At 40.2% G+C, this 21,124-nt stretch overlaps 1 protein-coding gene across 1 annotated transcript in view; it reads right to left on the bottom strand.

Annotated features, from left to right (window-relative positions):
- Positions 1 to 2,775: 2,775 nt before the first annotated feature.
- The window catches only part of LOC119490513 (voltage-gated potassium channel subunit beta-2-like), a 28,014-nt gene continuing 9,665 nt past the window's right edge, over positions 2,776 to 21,124 (bottom strand). Inside the window, exons 6-15 of the mRNA XM_037773958.1 lie at positions 20,379 to 20,423; positions 20,022 to 20,066; positions 18,811 to 18,854; positions 18,316 to 18,402; positions 8,300 to 8,385; positions 7,794 to 7,914; positions 6,835 to 6,929; positions 5,694 to 5,814; positions 5,043 to 5,131; positions 2,776 to 3,554 (exon numbers count right to left, since the gene is read on the bottom strand). Coding sequence (XP_037629886.1) covers positions 3,465 to 3,554; positions 5,043 to 5,131; positions 5,694 to 5,814; positions 6,835 to 6,929; positions 7,794 to 7,914; positions 8,300 to 8,385; positions 18,316 to 18,402; positions 18,811 to 18,854; positions 20,022 to 20,066; positions 20,379 to 20,423 — 823 coding nt within the window. The 3' untranslated portion in view covers positions 2,776 to 3,464. The remainder of the gene's footprint in view (positions 3,555 to 5,042; positions 5,132 to 5,693; positions 5,815 to 6,834; positions 6,930 to 7,793; positions 7,915 to 8,299; positions 8,386 to 18,315; positions 18,403 to 18,810; positions 18,855 to 20,021; positions 20,067 to 20,378; positions 20,424 to 21,124) is intronic.

Below are 21,124 nucleotides of genomic sequence, written 5' to 3' on the forward strand. Positions count from 1 at the left end.
ATGTGGCTGGCTAGTCCTGTGTACTTGTTGATCTAGATGGTGTTTACATGTGTTTCTATAGACTCATTAAACTGCGTTTAGTCACCGTTGCAGCAGACGCATCTTTGGGGCGGTCAGGGTGACTCAACTTTCCAATAAACGGATTCAATTGAGATCCGAGGGATCGCCCTTTCTGTTTTTCAGAGGCTGTAGCGGGTTTAGTTTTAGAGCTATAGAGTGAAGGGACAGATATCATATGAAACTATAAAAACCTTTTAGGAATTTGGTAACAAGCATGTCATACTAGCTTGTGAGGAAGGAGGCTAAATAACCCTCTGGCATGGCCATTTTCAAAGGGGTCCCTTGACCTCTGACCTCAATATATGTGAATGAAAATGGGTACCCACGAGTCTCCCCTTTACAGACATGACCACCCCATACACAAATCTGATATACGAACATATATATATATATATATCAAATACTGGTATATATTAGTTTACATATATGTACATGTTTGAGATTCAGATATTTGTTTTACACATATATTTAAAGTTATATGTAGACTAGATTCCATTATTTATTTTCCACATATATGGAGAACTCTAAATGGGAATATGTGGCAAACATATTTGTTTGGCACATATACAATGTATGCATTTTTTATTTTATATTAATGGATTTTAGATATGTTTAAAATTAGATGTGCAATATATAGTCAATTATTTAATTAAAAAATATGTAGTTAACATTCATATTTTGATGCAGTATATTCTTATGCAAACCAGTTTATATATATAATATAAACTGATTTATTTATGTCTTTTCCATATATTAATAATGGTAAGACACTTCTTAAAAATATTATGGCATTTAAACAAAAAAGTGCAAAATAAATCACCTCATTTTATCTGCAATTTTTTTTTAATTTTATCCAAGTCAACTAATGTAAATACAGTTATAATCACATGCATACAGGATTATCATACACCTCAAAACCAGACATGGGAGTACTTAAAAAGTATATTAAATTGCAAATACTTATAGTGGTAATTTAGTGTACTTAGAATAAATACTTACATAAAGAGTTCTTTATTCTAAGTTAGTTTTAAGTTATACTTTATTTCACTTCAAATACATGTAAAATATATCAAATAAATATATAATAGTGTTTTAGTATATATACTATATAATAAGTGTACTTTATTTGCATGCTTGGATATCATATTATTATTACACTTATAGAATGTTTACTTAATAATTTCAAACTTGAACTACAAAGTATTTTTTTCAAAATCAAATGTATTAAACTAGACTGTGATGTTACTGCTCTCTAATATGAAATGTATCTATTAAAAAATAATAGATTTCCATTACAAACAGGCAGACACACACAACCACAGTGACAGTTTCACAGTATCAGTGATGATAGCAGTACAGAACGCCAGATTGGCTTGTTTTGTCAGAAAGTCGGAAAAATTCAAAATAGTTGCACGTGATTGGACGTGGAGGAGGAGAAGGGCGGGGCTAGTGAGAAAGAACGGACAAGACTCTACATACATTATCTACTAAGAGAGATGGAGCGGCAGAAGAGACACAGACACACGTTGGAAGAGAGGAAACGGACACATTGACCTGTGTAAGTAATAGTATTGTAATTATCATTTATTTGGATTTGGATAATACAGAAACGCAGGTCTGACTGAGGTTTAGTTGCAAGGTAAACTAAAGAAGTAGATGATAAATGGACCTGCATTTATATCGCTTTTCTACATGTCAGCATTCACTCATTCACACACACACATTCATACACTGATGACAGAGGCTGCCATGCAAGGTGCCAACTTTGCCCATAAGGGTCTAATCTAAATATTCATTCACACACCGATGGCACAGCCTTTAGGAGGAATTTGGGGTCTTGCTCAAGGACACATCGACATGTGTCCGGAGCAGCCGGGGATCGAACCACTGACCTTCCGATTGGTGGACAATAGGGGTGTAACAATATGTTTTTACATGGATACGATACGATTTCCATGGTTCCGATATGATTCAAGGACGATATTTGGCTCATCTAGAGCGATACGATACGATACGATTCCATCATCATCATCTGCAACCGCTTATCCCATTAAGGGTCGCGAAGGGCCTAGAGCTGATCCCAGCTGACATTGGGCGAAGGCGGGGTACACCTTGGACAGGTCGCCAGCCTATCGCAGAGACAGACAACCATTCACACTCACATTCACATCTACGGGCAATTTAGAGTCAACAATGAACCTAACCTGCATGTCTTTAGACTGTGGGAGGAAGTTGGACTACCTGGAGAAAACCCACGCTAACACGGGGAGAACATGCAAACTCCACACAGAAGGACCCCCAAGCCGGATTCGAACCTGCGACCCTCTTGCTGTAAAGCGCCAGTGCTAAACACTGCACCTCTGGCTGGATACGTGAGGCTGATGCTGCGTGTACATAGATATCATGACGGGGAAAAGGAAAGTCATTTCCTCTGAATGAAAAAAATGACAGCGCACGGGGAAAGCACCTGTAGGGTGAAGCCGCCCCTCGTCAAGTGGATTGATAGCGCCTGAAAGACCGGTGCCCGCCTCCCTCCACGCCGCTACTGGGTGAGAGAGCGAGGAGTCCAGTGCGCCGTTCGTCTGCATGCACGCCACTTATATGGTCATTCTTCCACACACCTTTATCTAGACTCTCTATAACATGTTGGCTCATTATCAGGTTGAGGATAGGATTGTAATTTCCTTAGGAAAAACTTCAGGCACCACTACAGAGTGTTTGACAAAAAGGTCACAGTAGATTTTAATAAATTTACAACTTCACAAAAAAAAACATGCATTACTAAAGTTAGACTAACTATACCTTTAACTGACTAAAATACGACATTTGTGTAATTATAGTCAAAATTCCTAAAACTAATACAAGTCTTTGCAAAAGGACTGATTCAAATTAAATCCAAATACCAGTATTAACATTGTTTAAGTTCACTTGTTATTATTATGCTGAAAGGGCTAATGCATCACACCAGTTGTGCTCAGTACGTTTACAGGTCTTGTGCTACACGTGTTTCATTTGGTAAATAACAAACCCTGCGACATGCTGAGGCAACGATCTTTTACAGTGAAGACCCCTGGTTCGGTACACCGACCTGCACCGTTTCTTTAGTGCTTCAGTGGCTCCACTGATTAGAACGGACTAGAAAGTGTTTCATTTGTTTTTTGTTTCCTTGAAGTTGATGTTCAAACTACTACTGCATATTGTAGAACTTGATATTGTTCAGTGCCAATACATGCAAATGTGAACAAAGAAATAGATTGACGGTGCATTGACTTGGTGAAATGAGTAATGGCACATTGTTTTTGGCTCGTTATTCACTGCTACACTCATAAATGACTATATTGTCCATGTGTGTTGCTGTGTCTCATTCATAGGCAGAATAGCATGACAGTTCATCACTGGTGCTTCTAGGATCTGAAGTCCTTTTTACTATAGGGCTTGTTTCCCAAGAGGTTATCCACCTCAGATACAACGGACAGCGATAACTTCGGAAGAACCTGTGGGAATGAGAAGAGAGAAAGGATTACTGTAATTTCTCAAACTATTAATTTACCTTGACTGCAGAGAGAATATACTGTAGAGGGGTATACTGTATATATTAGAGGTAGGCCTTTACTTCTGAGTGTCACAAAAAACTTTGGGCATGTTTTGTTCTGTCATTTTAACACTGGTCCAACACTGGACCAAAAGATATTTAGACAATTTATCAGCTGATCGCTTCAGTGCGAATTAATAAATATAAATAAATTAAATTAAAATGAAAAGCTTTTAGAGAGCATAAACTGAAACCAGAACATCCGGATTATGTTCCAGAAGTAAGAAACTTAATTAAAAATCCAACTGACCTTTGTAACTACGGAAATAACTATAACTCCAGCCTGGGAACAGAGCCTCAGTCTCAGTATGTCGTGTGCCTAGCTCCACATGTCTACATAAGGATAGTAATAAATAAAAAAAAAAACAATATGATTTTGTTGTTTATTCAATATTTCTGTTTTTAGGGGTCTTTTAATGAACACAATTTCCTTTAAGCCCTAGACCATCCTGGGTTAAACGTCACAGCTTGACAGAAGAGGTGAGTCTATTGGCGAGTCGAGGGGCTGAAAAAAAAAAAGCGTTCAAAATCATGGCGCGACTAATCCTGAAGGACGCACCCTATTTATTCCTGATAAAGTGACACTGTGAACAACACATCAGTGATGAAATCAGCAGGATGAGTGTTAGTAACGTTACCTGTTAGCAGTCGATGGGCAGCACAGTCCTGCTTGGATAAATAGCGGAGCTACTTTCATTAACGGAGGTGCGATTGAGTTATTATTATGAGACGTTCACGCTCTGCTCAGCAAAACGACGATTGGGTGAATTACAACGTTATCATGATGTGTTCAAATGTAATCTTGTAAAATTAAGTTTTTGGCGAGAAACTTGAATAAATCCAGTTGTTTGAATGAGATATTTTCACATCAATATAAAATAGATATTAGAGAGGGAATTATGACCTGCTTCCTAACAACTTACCAAGATTTTTTTTTAATCAAAGCAAATATTTAAATAATCATAATAATTTGAATTGTGTGTTTTTATGCAAACAACCACTAAAGATGACAATAGCAAAGTACAGTACAGTACCATCCCTGCCCCGGAAAAACAGGGCTCCCCCAGAAGCCACGGTGTAATTCGAACACTGTAATTTACCATGTATATAATGTTTTTTATGTACAATATTTCAAACATCGAATGACATCAGCTCTAAAATGTTTTTCCTTCATTTAGCACATAGATTTCAATAGTGGCCGATAAAATTTCTGAGTGGCAGACAAAAAAAAAAATACTTGTCTGCCACGGTGGCAGGAAGTGAAAAAAGTTAATTTCAGACCCTGAACCCCCAAGACTGGTACCATTAAATGTTGGCTGTGGTTATGGAACCATTAACAACATTATATCAAATGAAGTGGTTCCACCTGCTGCCTGTTGTGCTTTCTGACCTGTATTGCTCTGATATTCTCCATCAGCTGGTCAGTTCTGGAAGCTCCCAGCAAGACAGAGTTCACCCCCCCGTTCCTCAGGCACCATGCTGTGGGAATTTGCAGCACAGGAAGAAAAGGTGATTGCAATCCTTCAGCAGCCGTTGTTGTGTGAAGGCAAAGAGTGTCACAAGTCATTTGGACTACAACATGGACTAGGGAATTACAACAGGTTGTATGTGTGCTGGTTGTATGTGTGACACATTTGTGCAAGTGTAAGTATTTTTTACACGCTGTGTAAGAAAAACTTGGTGGCCTATATGTTTCGTGAATGACCAATGTGGTTTTCTCATTTGTTTGTATTCGTTTTTAATTAAAAAAATACTGTAAAATATATTTTTTAAGGTTATGACAATGTAGGATATCTATAAAACTCCTCTAGTTACAGGTTACCACAATACATGGGGAATTAAAAACTGCATTTTGGAAAATGAGCATAAAATCAACCTTGACTAGAACTATCTGTAATATGAAGTAACAGCCAATTTCAATAAAGTTATCATGACAGAGAAAGAAATGTCAGGTAATCCAGAAGAAAAAAAAACATGGATAACTATGTAGTAGGATATGATGGACATATAGACAGAGTAACACATTACAGTTTTGTTTTACCAATAGCCAGTTGGGGCAGAGTGCAGCCTAGTCGCGCAGCAACTGCCTGCAACTCTTTTAGCTTCACTTGCTGGCGGTGCCCCTCCTCACTCAGGACCTTGTCCTTCATCCACTGGTAACCCTGATGCAGATGACAACACAGAGATCAGGGCTAAAGGCAAGACAAGGATTGTGGTAGTGCACCCAACACTGAAAGCCACAAGAGGACACTGTTACCTGTAAACTACAGTTCTTGCACCAGAAAAAAAAAACACTTTTGGAGACTGAGGAGACTCTCGCCTTCAATTGATTCAAAGCAACTTGCTCCTCTGAATTAATCACGCTGAGATGGAGGTAGAAATGTCAGAGACCGATCACAACCATCTGCATGGCTAAATACGACTGGAGCTAAGTGACCAAGTGATTCTTTTGTAATTTATTTTGAGCAAAGAAAAACTCGCTATTACTTTTATTTCTGATTGGCTTTTTTTTGCCAATCTGTGATTGCTTTGAATATTGGTATAGGGAAAGGGTCTGCAACCTGCGGCTCGGGAGCCACATGCGGCTCTCTAGCTCCTCTCCATTGGCTCCCTGAGGATTTTTAAAAATCAGAATGAATAACTTTTTGTATACATTTTCATTTTTATTTATCATTGTTGTACTATGAGAATAAAGTCATGATATTAAAAAGTAGTAATTGTATGTGTTATTTTTTTTTTCTCGTAAAGTTATGACTTTATTCTCTTAATATTGCCACTTTTTTTCTCATAAAGTTATGACTTTATTCTCGTAATGTTATGACTTTATTCTGGAAATCTCCGATTTTTTTTCCCCTCAATGTGGCCCTACTACTCTGTAGTACATTTGCACTTTGGCCCTCACTGCATTAGACTTATATACTATGTACTTAGACTATAAACTGTGTTACCTTCATCACAATGCTCAAATGTTTTGCGGGTCCAGACAGATTTTTTTTTTTTTTTTCTAAAATTGCTCTTTTGATAGTAAAGGTTGCTGACCCCTGGTATAAGGGAAGAACTGTAGGTTAAAGACAAGACGTGGGTGAAGATTAATCGGATGAATAAGTGACAGGGTAAATGGTCAGAGGGATCATGGGACACAATGGAATGACAATGAGAAGTGGGAAAAGTAAGAGTGTTACCTTAAGCGAGGCACGTGAACAAGAAGGGATGCCACTGTTATACTTCCCTGAGATGAGCCCACAGGCCAGCGGAGACCATGTCATAGCTCCGATGCCTGCGTGCCCAAAAACAGGCCTTGTAATGGACCAAATCACATGCAGCAAATTTGTGCTGGTTGTTCAATGACTTGTTTATACACAGTTTAACAATATGGGGGACTAGGAGGCTAGGATTAACTTCATGATTCAAACTAATACAGTTAAGATATAACTTAAAAAGGTCCCATATTGTAAAAAGTGAGCTTTCCATGTCTTTTATATTATGAAGCAGGTTTAAGTGCTATATAAATACTGTTAAACTATCAAAACGTTCAATATACGGAAAAATACACACAGCCCATATTCAGAAATTGTGCATTTGAAACAAGCCGTTAGGATTTCTGTCCATTTGTGAGGTCACAAATATACAATATTTAGACCATCACACGGTTTTAAACGTAAACATTCTTAATGTGTCGCAGTTTGTTTCCTGTTGCAGTGTATGTAAATAACATCAGCTGACAGGAAGTAAACATGGACCCAAACTGTTGCTTAGCAACGCAATTCCGTTGAAATGCACTAAAACTGAGCGTTTCGGACAGAGGGTAAATACAGGTATATTCAGGCAGACAGTATGAGGAAAATAAAGTGTTTTTTTTACATTACAGCATGTAAACTTGTTCTATTAAAAACACAAAATATAAGTATGAACCTGAAAATGAGCACGATATCGGACCTTTAACAAAGAATCCGATGGCTTAAACTAAATTAACATTACATGGCAGCCCACCACTACAATTCCCCAACCATTAACATGGCTGATTCAATGTCTTACAAAAAAACAAGGTACATAATAAAACATAATACCAATGAAGAGAGTGAGTTCTCCACTAGCTTAATTATTAGGACAGATTTTCTCAAAGACTATAGCAGCTGCTTACCTATCTTGTGAAAGAGTTCAGGGAGTTGCACTTCAACCTTCTCCCTTTGGAACATGTGGTACTCTGCCTGTTCGCAGATGGGTGGGATCTGGTTGAACTGTCGAGCAACCGAGTACGCTTCCTACAGCAAACACAGGGAACAAAACAGTGCATACACACCATACCAAGTCTTCATGGGCCCAACATTTTTGACCCGATCAAAACACACACCCATGGAAAATCTACCCAAACCAAATGTGCATAAATTCATTTTCAAAAAGAGAAACCCAATCTCTGATAGACCTGAGGATAATCAGAAAATGTGAATGCGGTACACCCGAACAAGACCCAGACAGATGTAGGACACCAACACTGGCATCGCTTGACCTGTTCAAACACAATAATTTGGACCTGACACCAACTTCTGTAATGGGTCGAATCTCGGTTAAAAGGAACAAAATGGACCCATGAATGCATTTCCAGGCTATTTTGAGACTTTTTTTAAATAGCCTTGTGTGTGAACTCACCATGATCTCCATGGAGGTCCATCGTGATGTCCCCCAATACATGGCCATCCCCTTGTTGATCACATGGGTCATTGCTCTCACCGTCTCTACCAAGTAACAAAGTTTCAGCAATCGTCAGACAGACTACAAAAGCAAAAGACAAAAATAAAAAAAACAGCTATAGGAAGAAAAAGGGTACCAGGTCTAATGAGAAGGACAAGGATTAGCATAAAAACTGTACAGTGTAATATATGTTCTTCATATCCACCTTATTCTCAGGGGCGTTACTGTAGAAATGATTGTGGGCGTAACTTCCGGTGAGGTAGCGGAAGTAGCAGTAAGCTAGTAAGTCCCATAGGCTAACCATAGTGACTAACTGCCAACGGTTAGTAATTCGCCTTCAATTTACAAAATCCTGCTTTATTTTTAACAGATATTTAACTAACATTAAATTTGCATTTTCTAAAATGTCATTGCGGAGCTGTGGTACGGTCATCCGTACACTTTTCGCCTTTCAGCACCACGCCAGCGAGCACTGTTGTTGAGAGCCAAGAAGAAGTACGTAAGATCATTAAGCTTAACGGTGTTCCGTACAGAGCGCATAACATGATTTCAACGGCGATTAATGAAAATTTTAAATGTCAAAATGTTCAATTGATGTAATAAATGTTAACGTTATTGATCTTTAATTAAATAACGCTGCTGCAACATCAATATTGGGCGCAGGATCAGCAGTCAGTGCGCACCATTGATGTTAAAAATGCACATTTCAAAGCATTTATTCGACAAAGGGTAATATATTTAACAACTTGTGATAGCATAATCATTTCATACAGACTACAGTACTGTGAGAAGCATAAATTAAGTTGAAATGCACATTTTTGCTGCTCTATTCATCTCCCCTCTCAAGCGCAGTCGGTACTGGAGCTGGGTGCTCGGTGCGCACCTCACAAACTGACTGAAATCTCACAGGAACTAATGGTGGAGGTCTCTTGCTTGGTCTGGAATGAGATGGGGGAACTGAAGATGACACCCTTAAGCCTGGGGCACACTGCCTGCTTCAGGCTCGCCTGACGGCAGCGTCGCATCGTGGCCGCGTGATGCCCACCTAGGGTGTTCACACTAGACGCGAGTTAGCTGCCTGTCGGGAGCGTGTCAGCTACCTGTCAGCTGTGTTTCTGATGCTGCTGTCAGCCCTTTCTTTCTACATAGAGTTTGCCTTTTAATGGCCATTTAACTTCATGATAAATATAATTTATATTTATTTTAGACAGAGTAAGGTTCAGAAACGTGTGGTAATTAGTAAATAATAGTGATAATCCACAATTAAAACTCCGTACTGTATTCATTTATGATGCTTTCCAACTCTCTGCTTGTTCCACATCACTGTCCGGCACATATTTCAGAATAAAAGCCTTGTGTTAACAAATGAAGGGATTCTGTCTATAGAAAAAACGCCTGAGGGCTTTTATTTTGAAATGAAAGCAAGAAATGTTGATTTAAAAACAAGTTTACTTAACGTTACTTTTTTTTCATCTCCGTCGCATATTCTACAGATAAACCTCGAAACTGTAGTAAAGTCTTGCTGGTATGAAGTTAATATACAGTCACTAGATCACTTTCACTGTCTGTGACATATTCTACAGATGTCTAGACATGTAAACTGTATTACGTAGCTGATATGATGTCCATATACTGTCAATAGATCACCTTCACTGTCTGTTGCTGCTGGGACACGCAGCTGAGAGGCGAGCCTTCTATTCTATAAAATAGACGCGCGTCTCATGCGGGCAGTGTGTCCACTCTAACCTGTTAACATGGACGCCGAAATAAAAAAACAACACGCGACGCTGCCGTCACGCGAGCATGAAGCAGGCAGTGTGCTCCAGGCTTTATACATTTTATGCACGATCTGGAAGTATTTATTCAACGATTGGCAGAAAAATGTCATCTGTACGGAACATCATTAGTGTACAGAATATAGATAGTGTACAGAATATAGTTAGGGTACGTTAGTTGGGCTATAAAGAGCAGCGGAGAAGAGACGTCGGGTCCTTAAAAGGACTGACAGCAGTGCCAAGAGAACATCAGCTATGATTTCATGTGTAGGGAGGACAGCATTGTAGCGTTGGTTTAATGAAAGACAGTTACTTTCACTATTTTCTGTACAGTTTATAATGTAAGGCAGGTATGGCACGGAGTGCAGGGCAGCATTAGACTAAAAATAGTTTAAGTACGGTTATCTGTGAGGAAAAAAACAAAACTTTGTTACTGTGGAAGTACTGATACACCTCAGAGCTTTTCAGATTGTTCATCACTTCACCGTCTGTAGCGACAGTCAATAAATTAGCTAAATATGCTAGTGTAGGTTATCTGAGGCCACTTCTTCAGGTCGTCCTCCCATTAGTGATGTTACGTGCTGTGCCGAGGCTTCGGAGCGTGTGTCGAGTAATCCAGGAAGTTTTCTGCGATGCGCGTATCGTTTTAGACCAATGACATCATTGATCTCATTTCATCTCCCTTCAAAACAACTCCTCTGCTACATCCAAAGTCACACAAGGTGCCCTCCAAGGCTCTGTACTCGGTCCACTCCTTTTCATAATCTACATATTCCCCCTCGATCGGATTGGATGGAGAAACTGAGTCACGCCTTCATCTCCTCCCGCCTTGATTACTGCAACTCTCTCCTCTACGGAATCAATAAACTCCAATTGGTCCAGAATGCAGCTGCCCGACTCCTCACCCACACCAAATCCTGGCATCACATCACCCCAGTCCTGAAAGACCTCCACTGGCTAACCGTCTCCCACCGGATCTCGTACAAAATCCTAACCCTCACCTACAAAGCCCTCCACCAACTTGCCCCCCCCTACCTCTCTGACCTCCTCTCCCCCTACCAACCCCAACGGTCCCTCAGATCCACCTCAGCTGGTCTACTTTCCGTCCCCAAGTCCAACCTTCGCAGTTTTGGGGACATAGCATTCTCCCTGGCAGCTCCCAAGCTTTGGAACTCCCTCCCAAAACTCATCAGAGAGTCCGATTCTCTCACCCTATTCCAGTCCCGCCTCAAGACCCATCTTTTCTCCTCTGCCTACTTGTAGCCCCCCCCCTCCCCTTACCCATTTGTCCGTGTGTATGTATGAGAGTGCGCCTGTGTATGTCGCCTGTGTATGTCGTTTGTCTCCTGTTTGTCTCACACCGTTTTCCCCCCCCGATAGTGTAAAGCGTCTTTGAGATCTTTAAAAGCGCTATATAAGTTTAATTTATTATTATTATTAATGACATCCGAAGCCTCGCTGCCTGCCCGGCCTACCGCGTGACTGGTTCTGGAAGTGGCTCAGATCTTGGCGCGAGATTTTCACAGCAATAGAAACCCCATGGAATCCTTTCAAAGTGTGTGTTTGTGATAGTTTGAGAGTTTTGAAGTTTGAGAGTTTTGATAGTTTGACAGTTTGGATACTTTGAGAATTTTGGATACTTTGACATTTTGGATAGTTGCTTGGATGGAGCCAGCAAGGAAGAGAAGGACTTCCCCATATGGGAACACTTCGATCTGATTTCTCCCAATAAGGTAGGCTACATATAACATTATCACAGGTGCATTACGTTTGCTTATCAAAAACTTAATTTTTCACTATCTGGCTTTCATTCAAAGGTGAAGTGTTTATTGTGCTCAAAGGAGTTGGGTTACAATAATAACACTTCGTCCATGCTAAGGCATTACCATGCCTTGCATGAGAACAGGGAGGGAACTGGAGGTGAACCCAGCCAAGGTAGGTCATTACAAATATACTGTCACAATTTTACTATGTTGACTTTTGCAAATAAAAGAAAAAGTAGCAGACACTACATAGATTCTCTATTTTCCAGCCACCAGAAAACAAGAGCTGGATGGTGAAGGATACACAGCCCTTCAGTATTGTGGAGGATGTGGGATTTAGGGACTTTGTGTCTAAATTAGACCCTACCTATGTTCTCCCCACAAGGCAGGTGTGTACAGGTGTATGGATAAAGCAAAAAAGTATTTTGATATTACATCTGACAATTAAGCACTGTTTTTTTCTTTCTTTTAGGCTATAAAGGCCACGGTGGAGGCCAAATACACCACAGCAGAGGAGAAGGCCAAAGCTAAAGTGCAGAAGGTGGCTACAGTAAGCCTTACTTCTGATATTTGGACATCCATTAACATGGATGCCTACCTGGCAGTTACCTGGTATTTTGTTGACGAAAACACCAGTCTGAGTTCAGTATTATTATAGAGTACTGAAATTCCCTCTCACACACACTGCTGAAAATATAGCGTGTGTGAAAGCCTCCCTCATGGAGGAATGGGGAATCACCAATAAGGTAACATGTCTAGTTACTGATGGTGCAGCTAATATGATTGCCTGTGGCAGGGAACTGAGGCTCCTTCACACTATTTGCATAGCGCACATGTCACAGGGAGATATAGTTGTTTTAATCTCTTGATCCAATATCGCATGTTTATTTATTGTTATGGGTTTTATCATGTATTTTCTATATTGTTTTTTTTGATGTGGTATTGCATGTGTTTTATATTTCATATCTGGTTTTACTGTGTTTTTAACTGGATTGGACTTTGGATCAAGGTGATTAACAGATGAGAGACACCTGTGACTAATTGACTGACACACCCCTGCCAGCCCCGGATTGGCACACAGAGACGCTGTGCCCCTTTTTAAGTTGAGTGTGGACAGATGTGCAAGAGGGAGGAACAAAGGTAGAGGACCAGTAGGAACGAGGAAGCGGAGCCTGAGACGCGAGTTTGGGGACCAGCTTCACCGGTACGTTTGACCGCAGGAACACGGCCGACTGAGTGAGAGGACGGCCAGGACGCGGTAACAGACGAACCGCTGCAGGACGAGACAGACAGAGGCGGCTTCACCGGTACTGTCTGCTCCAGGAACACGGCCGACAGATTGACAGGGCGGCCAGGACGAGAGACCGGACGAACCGCTGCAGGACGAGCTAGACGGGAGTGAAAAGACTTGGTTCAACGCCTACTAAAAAGCTAACGCCGACGAGGGCGCAAGAGAGCTGCAGGGCCGGAGCAGAGGAGCCGACGGCCTCGGGACCCCCTTGCCCCCCTTGACATCTTAAGACTTAAATACTCCTCTTTCTTGAACTATTTATTGCCCGCTGTGCACTTGGACTTTGCACCTCCATTTTAAGGACATTTTATTGTAGTTTATTCCAGTTAGCACTGTTTTAACTTGTTTTATTTATCTATTTTATGGTGACCATTTTAGCAGTTTAAATAAATCTTTTAAACTAATTATATCTTATCGGCTCTTTTCTTAACAGTGGGAACACCTTTTTAATTGCTGGTATCCAAATAAGAACCTCACACTTTTGTGACACACACTGAACCTCATTGTAAAAAAGGCTCTTGAACTGACCCCCGTGTTCTCTGACATGCGGACCAAGGCGAGGAAGCTGGTTGGATACTTCAGAAGTAGCACCACTGCTAAGGTATGTTCTTTGACTTTATTACAATTTGATAATACTAATATTTAGTTTGTGTTACTGCTGCTGGGACGGAATTAATTGCTAATCTGTATATTTTTTTTTAAAAGGAGAAGCTTGCACAGGTGCAACAAGATATGGGGAGGCCGAAACTGAAGCTTCTCCAAGAAGTTGACACTCGCTGGAACAGCACCTTCCACATGCTGCACCATCTGGTGAAGCTCAGAGAGACAGTGGGGGCGGCTTTAGCTGCCTCCACTGCAAACTGACATCCCCTCACTGACCTCAGAGGAATACAACACTGTCAGTGTGTGCCTGTCTTTGCTGTCATCATTTAATGATGCCACTGTGGAGCTCTCAGCAGAGGAAAAGGTTTCCGGCTCAAAAGGTAGTGCCACTACTGAAAATGTTGGAACAGATGCTGCAGGAAGACATCACAAACACGGCAGCTGCAGTGGCAAGGGAAATGGGAGACCATCTCATAAGGCAGCTGAGGGAGAGGCTACACACCTTTCAATCAATGAGCATCATGTCATTAGCAACATTACTGGACCCAAGGTTTAAGGTAATAGGATTTTTCAGTTCAACCAAAGCCACAGAAGCAATAAAAAGGCTAACATCTGAGTGTGCAGCCATTATTAGTCCCCATCAGATCAGCCATCAACATCACAGGATGCTCAACCTGCAGCCCGAGGTAGTTTATTTGGTTTTGAGGTCAATTTTGATTATTACTACACTCACATGGTCTGTGTGTACTAAAATACAAAACACCGGACGAATGGAGGACCCTCTTTTGTACTGGGAAAGACAAAAATGAATCTTCCCGCATTTATACAAACTTGCTGTTGGGTTTCTGTGCATCCCAGCCTCATCAGTGCCTTGTGAAAGGATGTTTTCAAAGGCAGGAGAAGTTGTATCAAAAAAAAGGAATCGCCTCAGCCCAAACACGGTTGAGAAGCTTTTGTTCCTGAATAAAAATGAATAAAGTCTCCCCTGTACTGTACATCATTGTCCTAGTTATACAAGCACATTCAATGCCCTCTCCCAAGTTACACAATCAAATTCACTGTCCTCTGCCTGGTTAAACCAATGCCACTTTCCAGAAGTGACACACAACACTAATATTACGCCTCCTGCCATTATTATATTATACTACAATACAATTGTTGACCAAAGGATAGGTTTACACACATAAGATGCATTAGTCACAAAACAATTATAGTTTATTATACATGTATGTTATATACTTACTAGAAAATAGACTTTATATTATATATTATAAATGGATTATTTTTTCATTGTTTATAGTCATTCCCAACAGCCTTTACTGGTGCAAAATACATTATATGACAGATCACATGGTTGAGATCATATCTGCCTGTTTTACTCTCTTTGGCCACCAGGTGGTTTCGTGTGCACATGAAGCATCGCGAAATGAACCCTTTTCCGAACCAATTTGCTGGAAAGCTTCAATGCTTTATGAAGCTTCAGCTCACCATCACTACCTCCCATCCCTCCATAGTAGAAGGCAGAGCTATGATCACATTATCCAGTCTGAGGTGTAATAGGTGGTCTTCCCACATGTTTAATTCGATTTCTTTTAATACAAATCGCTTTAGGAAAGATGATTAGCGTACCGTTAGCATGGAAAACTATTCAGTGACACGACACACCGGAGAGTAACGCCCATAATTCACGCAAGGCATGGGGGCTAGGATTAAGGTGGATACGTTTTGGATTTAGTATACGAAGATACATTGATGGATCACTCTGGATGGAGACATACAGACGTAGGCAAAGTTGTTGGTAACGTTCCGTTAAAGAGAAAAACCCACAATGGTCACTGAAATAACTTGAAACTGACAAAAGTAATAATAAATAAAAATTCACTGAAAATTAACTAATGAAAATCAGATATTGTTTTTGAATTATGGTTCAGCAGAATCATTTAAAAAAACAAACTAATGAAACTGGCCTAGACAAAAATGATGGTAACATTAACTTAATATTTTGTTGCACAACCTTTTGAGGCAATCACTGCAATCAAGTGATTTCTGTAACTCTCAATGAGACTTCTGCACCTGTCGACAGGTATGTTGGCCCACTCCTCGTGAGCAAACTGCTCCAGCTGTCTCAGGTTTGAAGGGTGCCTTCTCCAGACAGCATGTTTCAGCTCCTTCCACAGATGTTCAATAGGATTTAGATCAGGGCTCATAGAAGGCCACTTCAGAATAGTCCAATGTTTTGTTCTTAGCCATTCTTGGGTGTTTTTAGCTGTGTTTTGGGTCATTATCCTGTTTGAGGACCCATGACCTGCAACTGAGACCAAGCTTTCTGACACTGGGCAGCACATTTCGCTCCAGAATGCCTTGATAGTCTTGAGATTTCATTGCACCCTGCACAGATTCAAGACACCCTGTGCCAGATGCAACAAAGCAGCCCCATAACATAACCGAGCCTCCTCCATGTTTCACATTAGGTACAGTGTTCTTTTCTTTGGATGCTTCATCTCTTCGTCTGTGAACATAGAGCTGATGTGACTTGCCAAAAAGCTCCAGTTTTGTCTCATCTGTCCAAAGGACATTCTCCCAGAAGCTTTGTGGCTTGTCAATATGCATTTTGGCAAATTCCAGTCTCGCTTTTTTATGATTTGGTGTCCTCCTCGGTTGTCTTCCATTAAGTCCACTTTGGCTCAAACAGTGACGGATGGTGCGATCTGACACTGATGTACCTTGACCTTGGAGTTCACCTCTAATCTCTTTGGAAGTTGTTCTGGGCTCTTTGGTTACCATTCGTATTATCCGTCTCTTCAATATGTCATCAATTTTCCTCTTGCGGCCACATCCAGGGAGGTAGGCTACAGTCCCATGGACCTTAAACTTCTGAATAATATGTGCAGCTGTAGTCACAGGAACATCAAGCTGCTTGGAGATGGTCTTATAGCCTTTACCTTTAACATGAAGGTCTATAATGTTCTTTCTGATCTCCTGAGACAACTCTCTCCTTAGCTTTCTGTGGTCCATGTTCAGTGTGGTACACACCATGATGCCAAACAGCACAGTGACTACTTTTCACCCTTTAAATAGGCAGACTGACTGATTACAAGTTTGAAGATACCTGTGATGCTATTTACAGGACACACCTTAGTTTAATATGTCCCTATGGTCACATTATTTTACATCTTTTCTAGGGGTACCATCATTTTTGTCCTGGCCAGTTTCATTAGTTTGTTTTTTAAAATGATTCTGTTGAACCACAATTCAAAAACAATATCTGATTTTCATTAGTTCATTTTCAGTAAATTTTTATTTATTATTACTTTTGTCAGTTTCAAGTTATTTCAGTGACCATTGTGGGTTTTCCTCTCTTTAACGGAACGTTACCAACAACTTTGCCTACGTCTGTATGTTTTTAAAGCATTTTTTAATATTCGTCACACTTTCGTTTCTTTTTTTTAACACTGATTTTAGTGTGCTTTTAACAGTTAGAACTTGCAAAACACAACTCTCCTGTCGGGGGAAACAGGGGGAGCGACGCAATTGCAGACCAGGGGAATCTTAAAAGTTAATCCCCGAAGGATAACCACAAAAATCGCAAAAGCGATTTAAAGGGAGAGGGGAAACAGCAAATGAAAACAGGCCTAAAAGGAAGGCTCCCTACACTCAATATATCTTGAAAAGACTAAAACACCGCTTCCGAGCAGCTGACCAGAACATAAATGAAACAAAAGAACCAGCGAAGGCAGGCCACACAGACCCAACCCACTCTAAGAGACTCCAGCTCTGAGAAAAAGCTAAATGGTGATGGAATCCCACAGATAGGTTCACATGGTACTTCTGCAGATTCACACACCCCTACACAGATAGAGCTAAAACAGGACAGCACTTTCACTGCCTCTGACAAAGAGACAATGAGACAGCACCTGAGCACTGAAACCAGGGGTAGATATAGGCTTCAACCACCTGATCCTCATCAGCGACAATCAGGCTCCACAGCTGCCTCTGCTCAGAGATAATGAACCCAACCAGCCTGCTGAGTGGTGAGTGACCCTCACATCGCCACATGGGAGATCATACAAAGTATAAGAATAATAATTGTACATACATTGTACAATGTATCATAAATACAAAATTACATTTTACAGAAGAGTGTGCCTTACCAACAGAAAAAAGTAACAAATAAATAAAATAAATATATTAACCAAAATCCTTAAATAAATTAAATTAAATTAAAAAAGGGGTGGATGCCTATTACCCTTGTTAGCATACTAATGTTTCAGTTTCTAGTATGGCTAAAGAAGAGTGTCTGTGATTCTAACACAATAATACATGTTTTGTCAAATTCAGCAAATATCTCCTCACAGTCTGCTGGCTGTCTGTTCTGTGTGTGCGCGGAAAAACATTCTGGTTTTCATACACATCTCTGGCTCTCAAAAAGTGTAGTGGATTAAAATTGCAGACTTCCACCTTTAATAAACTTCGGTATAATTTCTCCCTCCATGGAAAGCAAAGAAATAAGAATGAGATCTGTCGGCGGAGAAGCACACCCACCTTCTATAGGCGTGTTAGGATCTGTTCGATTTGCGAAAACCACGTCTATGTACTCCAGCTGAAGTCTCTCTAGTGACGCCCTTAGACCTGTTTCATAAAGACAATAATTATATATTTATTGTATTATCACATACAAGGATTCTGATGTTATGTGGCTATGGTGACACATGCAGCAATGAACAATTTGGTTGTTGTTTTTCAAACGATTACATGTTGTTTTTTTGTTGTCATGACAAAATGCTAGTCATAGAGCACCGTAACACATGAGCGAATGAGGCGAGTGACCATCACCTGCCGAGGTGATATTCGCCTGAAGGTTCACCAAAGTTGAAATCGATGCGAATGCAAAGATGCAAATTTGCTTCACCACCCGAAGTGATTGTTTTTTCGCCCCTTCGCTTGCATAGAAAGGAAGTGAACGGGAGGCAATTTTAATTTTGTGCATGTGTGACCGCGCCTTTATAGTTATTCACAATGGTAGCATAAAAATCTTACCTTCGATTATATGTTTTCTAGACAATCCTCTCTCCATTTCTGCTCTGAAAAACAAACATCTTTCATTTTGGAACTCGTGGTTTGAAAACTAGAACATTTCAAAGTAATTATAGCATCCATTTTATATTGGTCATCGCTATGTTGAATAAATGTGAGCACAGAGCACAAACCTATTGTGTATGTAAGTCCCTTCTTGGGACGTGGAATGACACGGATAATATCAGTCAGGCAGAGAGATGATTTCATGTGGGATGTCGTAACTGGTGAGGTTGACGGAGTAACCGGATCTTATTTTGACCAAATAGGGGTGACTGTTTGGGGTTGCTGAATGGTCTAAGACTACTGTCTTTGTTTTAAATTGTTAAGTTTTATGTCTGCAACCGTGTAACTGAGCTGCTGCCTATGTTGGCCAGGACACTCTTGGAAAAGAGATTTTTAATCTCAATGAGTTTTTTCCTCCTGGTTAAATAAAGGTTAAATAAAATAATATAAGGGAAATCTAGCACTTGACAATGACACAACCAATGTGCAACATGCATTCATTCAAAATAGCCCATTATAGTCCATGCCTCACTGGGTCACGGTGGCGCAGCACACTCCGGCACATACGGCGGATTTTAGATTTGTGATATGAGATATTCGTTTTTTAGCTTATATAATTGCGATTTTAAATTTGGGTCTATTTAGAATAATTAGTAATTAGAAAAGAATATACAGCTTATTATTTTGAATATTACTTCCATGCATATACGCATCTCATACTATCCTATAGGATAGTTTATAAGGTCATGAAAAACCTGGAAAAGTCATAGGATTTGAAAATTCCATGACTTGACATGACTTCCAGGACACCTGGAAAATATATTATTAAAAATTTTATAAATATTTGAATGCAGTTCGATGAATATCAGTTTAAATCATGACCTGTGTACTTCTTAAATTCACAACATTTTTGAAGACATAATGTTTACTCCACATATGTTCCTTCGCAGTAATACCTGACAGGCATATGATGTTACTACATCAGTCTACACCTCTATTAACAGTTTCCCTTTTAACTTTAATAGGAGAATAATAAAATGCCCTAGAATATATTACACATCATTAAATGTAACATTACCTCCTTCTAATACCTGATAGCTTAGAGAGCCTATCTCATTCATTCATTAATAGCAATCATTGAAGGAGAGAAAAAGATAACATATACCTACTTTCCGCCCCAGAAGATTTTGGTGGTGATGACTAAACTGGAACGTCTGCATGTGAGAACATATGTAAAAGTAAAAATCAGACTGTGGTAGTTTCCTTCTCTCAAAAATGACACCTGGAAACAATATACTGTATTTCAATGACAAAAAAAATATGTGTTTTTGTGAGCAAATCACTACTCGTGATGACAACCTTAAAAAGCACCAAAAGCCCATAAATTGTTGTGTTTACTGCATCAGTTAATTATAAGTAATAACAGTAATAGACATTAACATGGTCAACAATTTCAAACTAAACTGTCTAATATGTTACTACTAGTTTTATGATTACAAGTCTGCACAAACAATTGGAAAAAATACCTCCATCCTTTCTTCTTTAGGATACTTCCCAAGACAACTTCTGCCCTGGGAAAGGAGATTAGCAGAGAGAGAAAGAGAAAGCTATATATTTAGTTACACGTTGACCACATAGTAAGGTACAAGATGAGTTCACCTTTACTGACTCCCATGTAAAATAAATAAATAAATCATGTCAAGAGCTTTCATGGTTTTTTCCAGTTTCTTAACCAGTTATACATCCAGTCGGCATTCATGCGAACGCCCACAAAACATCACATCCGTATTACGCCGTGGGGGAAAACAAAGCATTCGATACCATGCCCAAAATCTGCTGTGTAGCTTTCCGCACGTCCAATAAACTTAAAGATGGGGTCGACGATGTTGGAAAGCTAGCAGAATTTGAAGCCCCACGGGGCTCCTTCCAATGAAACGCCCCCCACACACACGCACGAGCACCACCGCATCGTAACTACTTCACAGACTCAGAGCGGAGAGAGGACCGCAACTCAACAACGCTACCTCATGACAAGTAACCGCGGCAGTGCTACTGCAGGGCTGAGTTTTCTCTTCCATTCTCCAGTAAACATGTGGCGGCGACACGCTTTGAGTTCATGTCTGGTGCACGCCAAGGGTAGAGTACAAGCAGGGAGGCAGGGCGGCATCTGATTGGTTCTTTCCAAGCGGACCGCGAGGCAGTTATTGGTAGACGTTTTTACAGGATTACAGCAGCTACAGATGACGGCTCTTCTCCGGTCCTTTTTCAGAGC

Source organism: Sebastes umbrosus, chromosome 6 (assembly GCF_015220745.1).
Source record: "Sebastes umbrosus isolate fSebUmb1 chromosome 6, fSebUmb1.pri, whole genome shotgun sequence".
NCBI lineage: Eukaryota > Metazoa > Chordata > Actinopteri > Perciformes > Sebastidae > Sebastes > Sebastes umbrosus.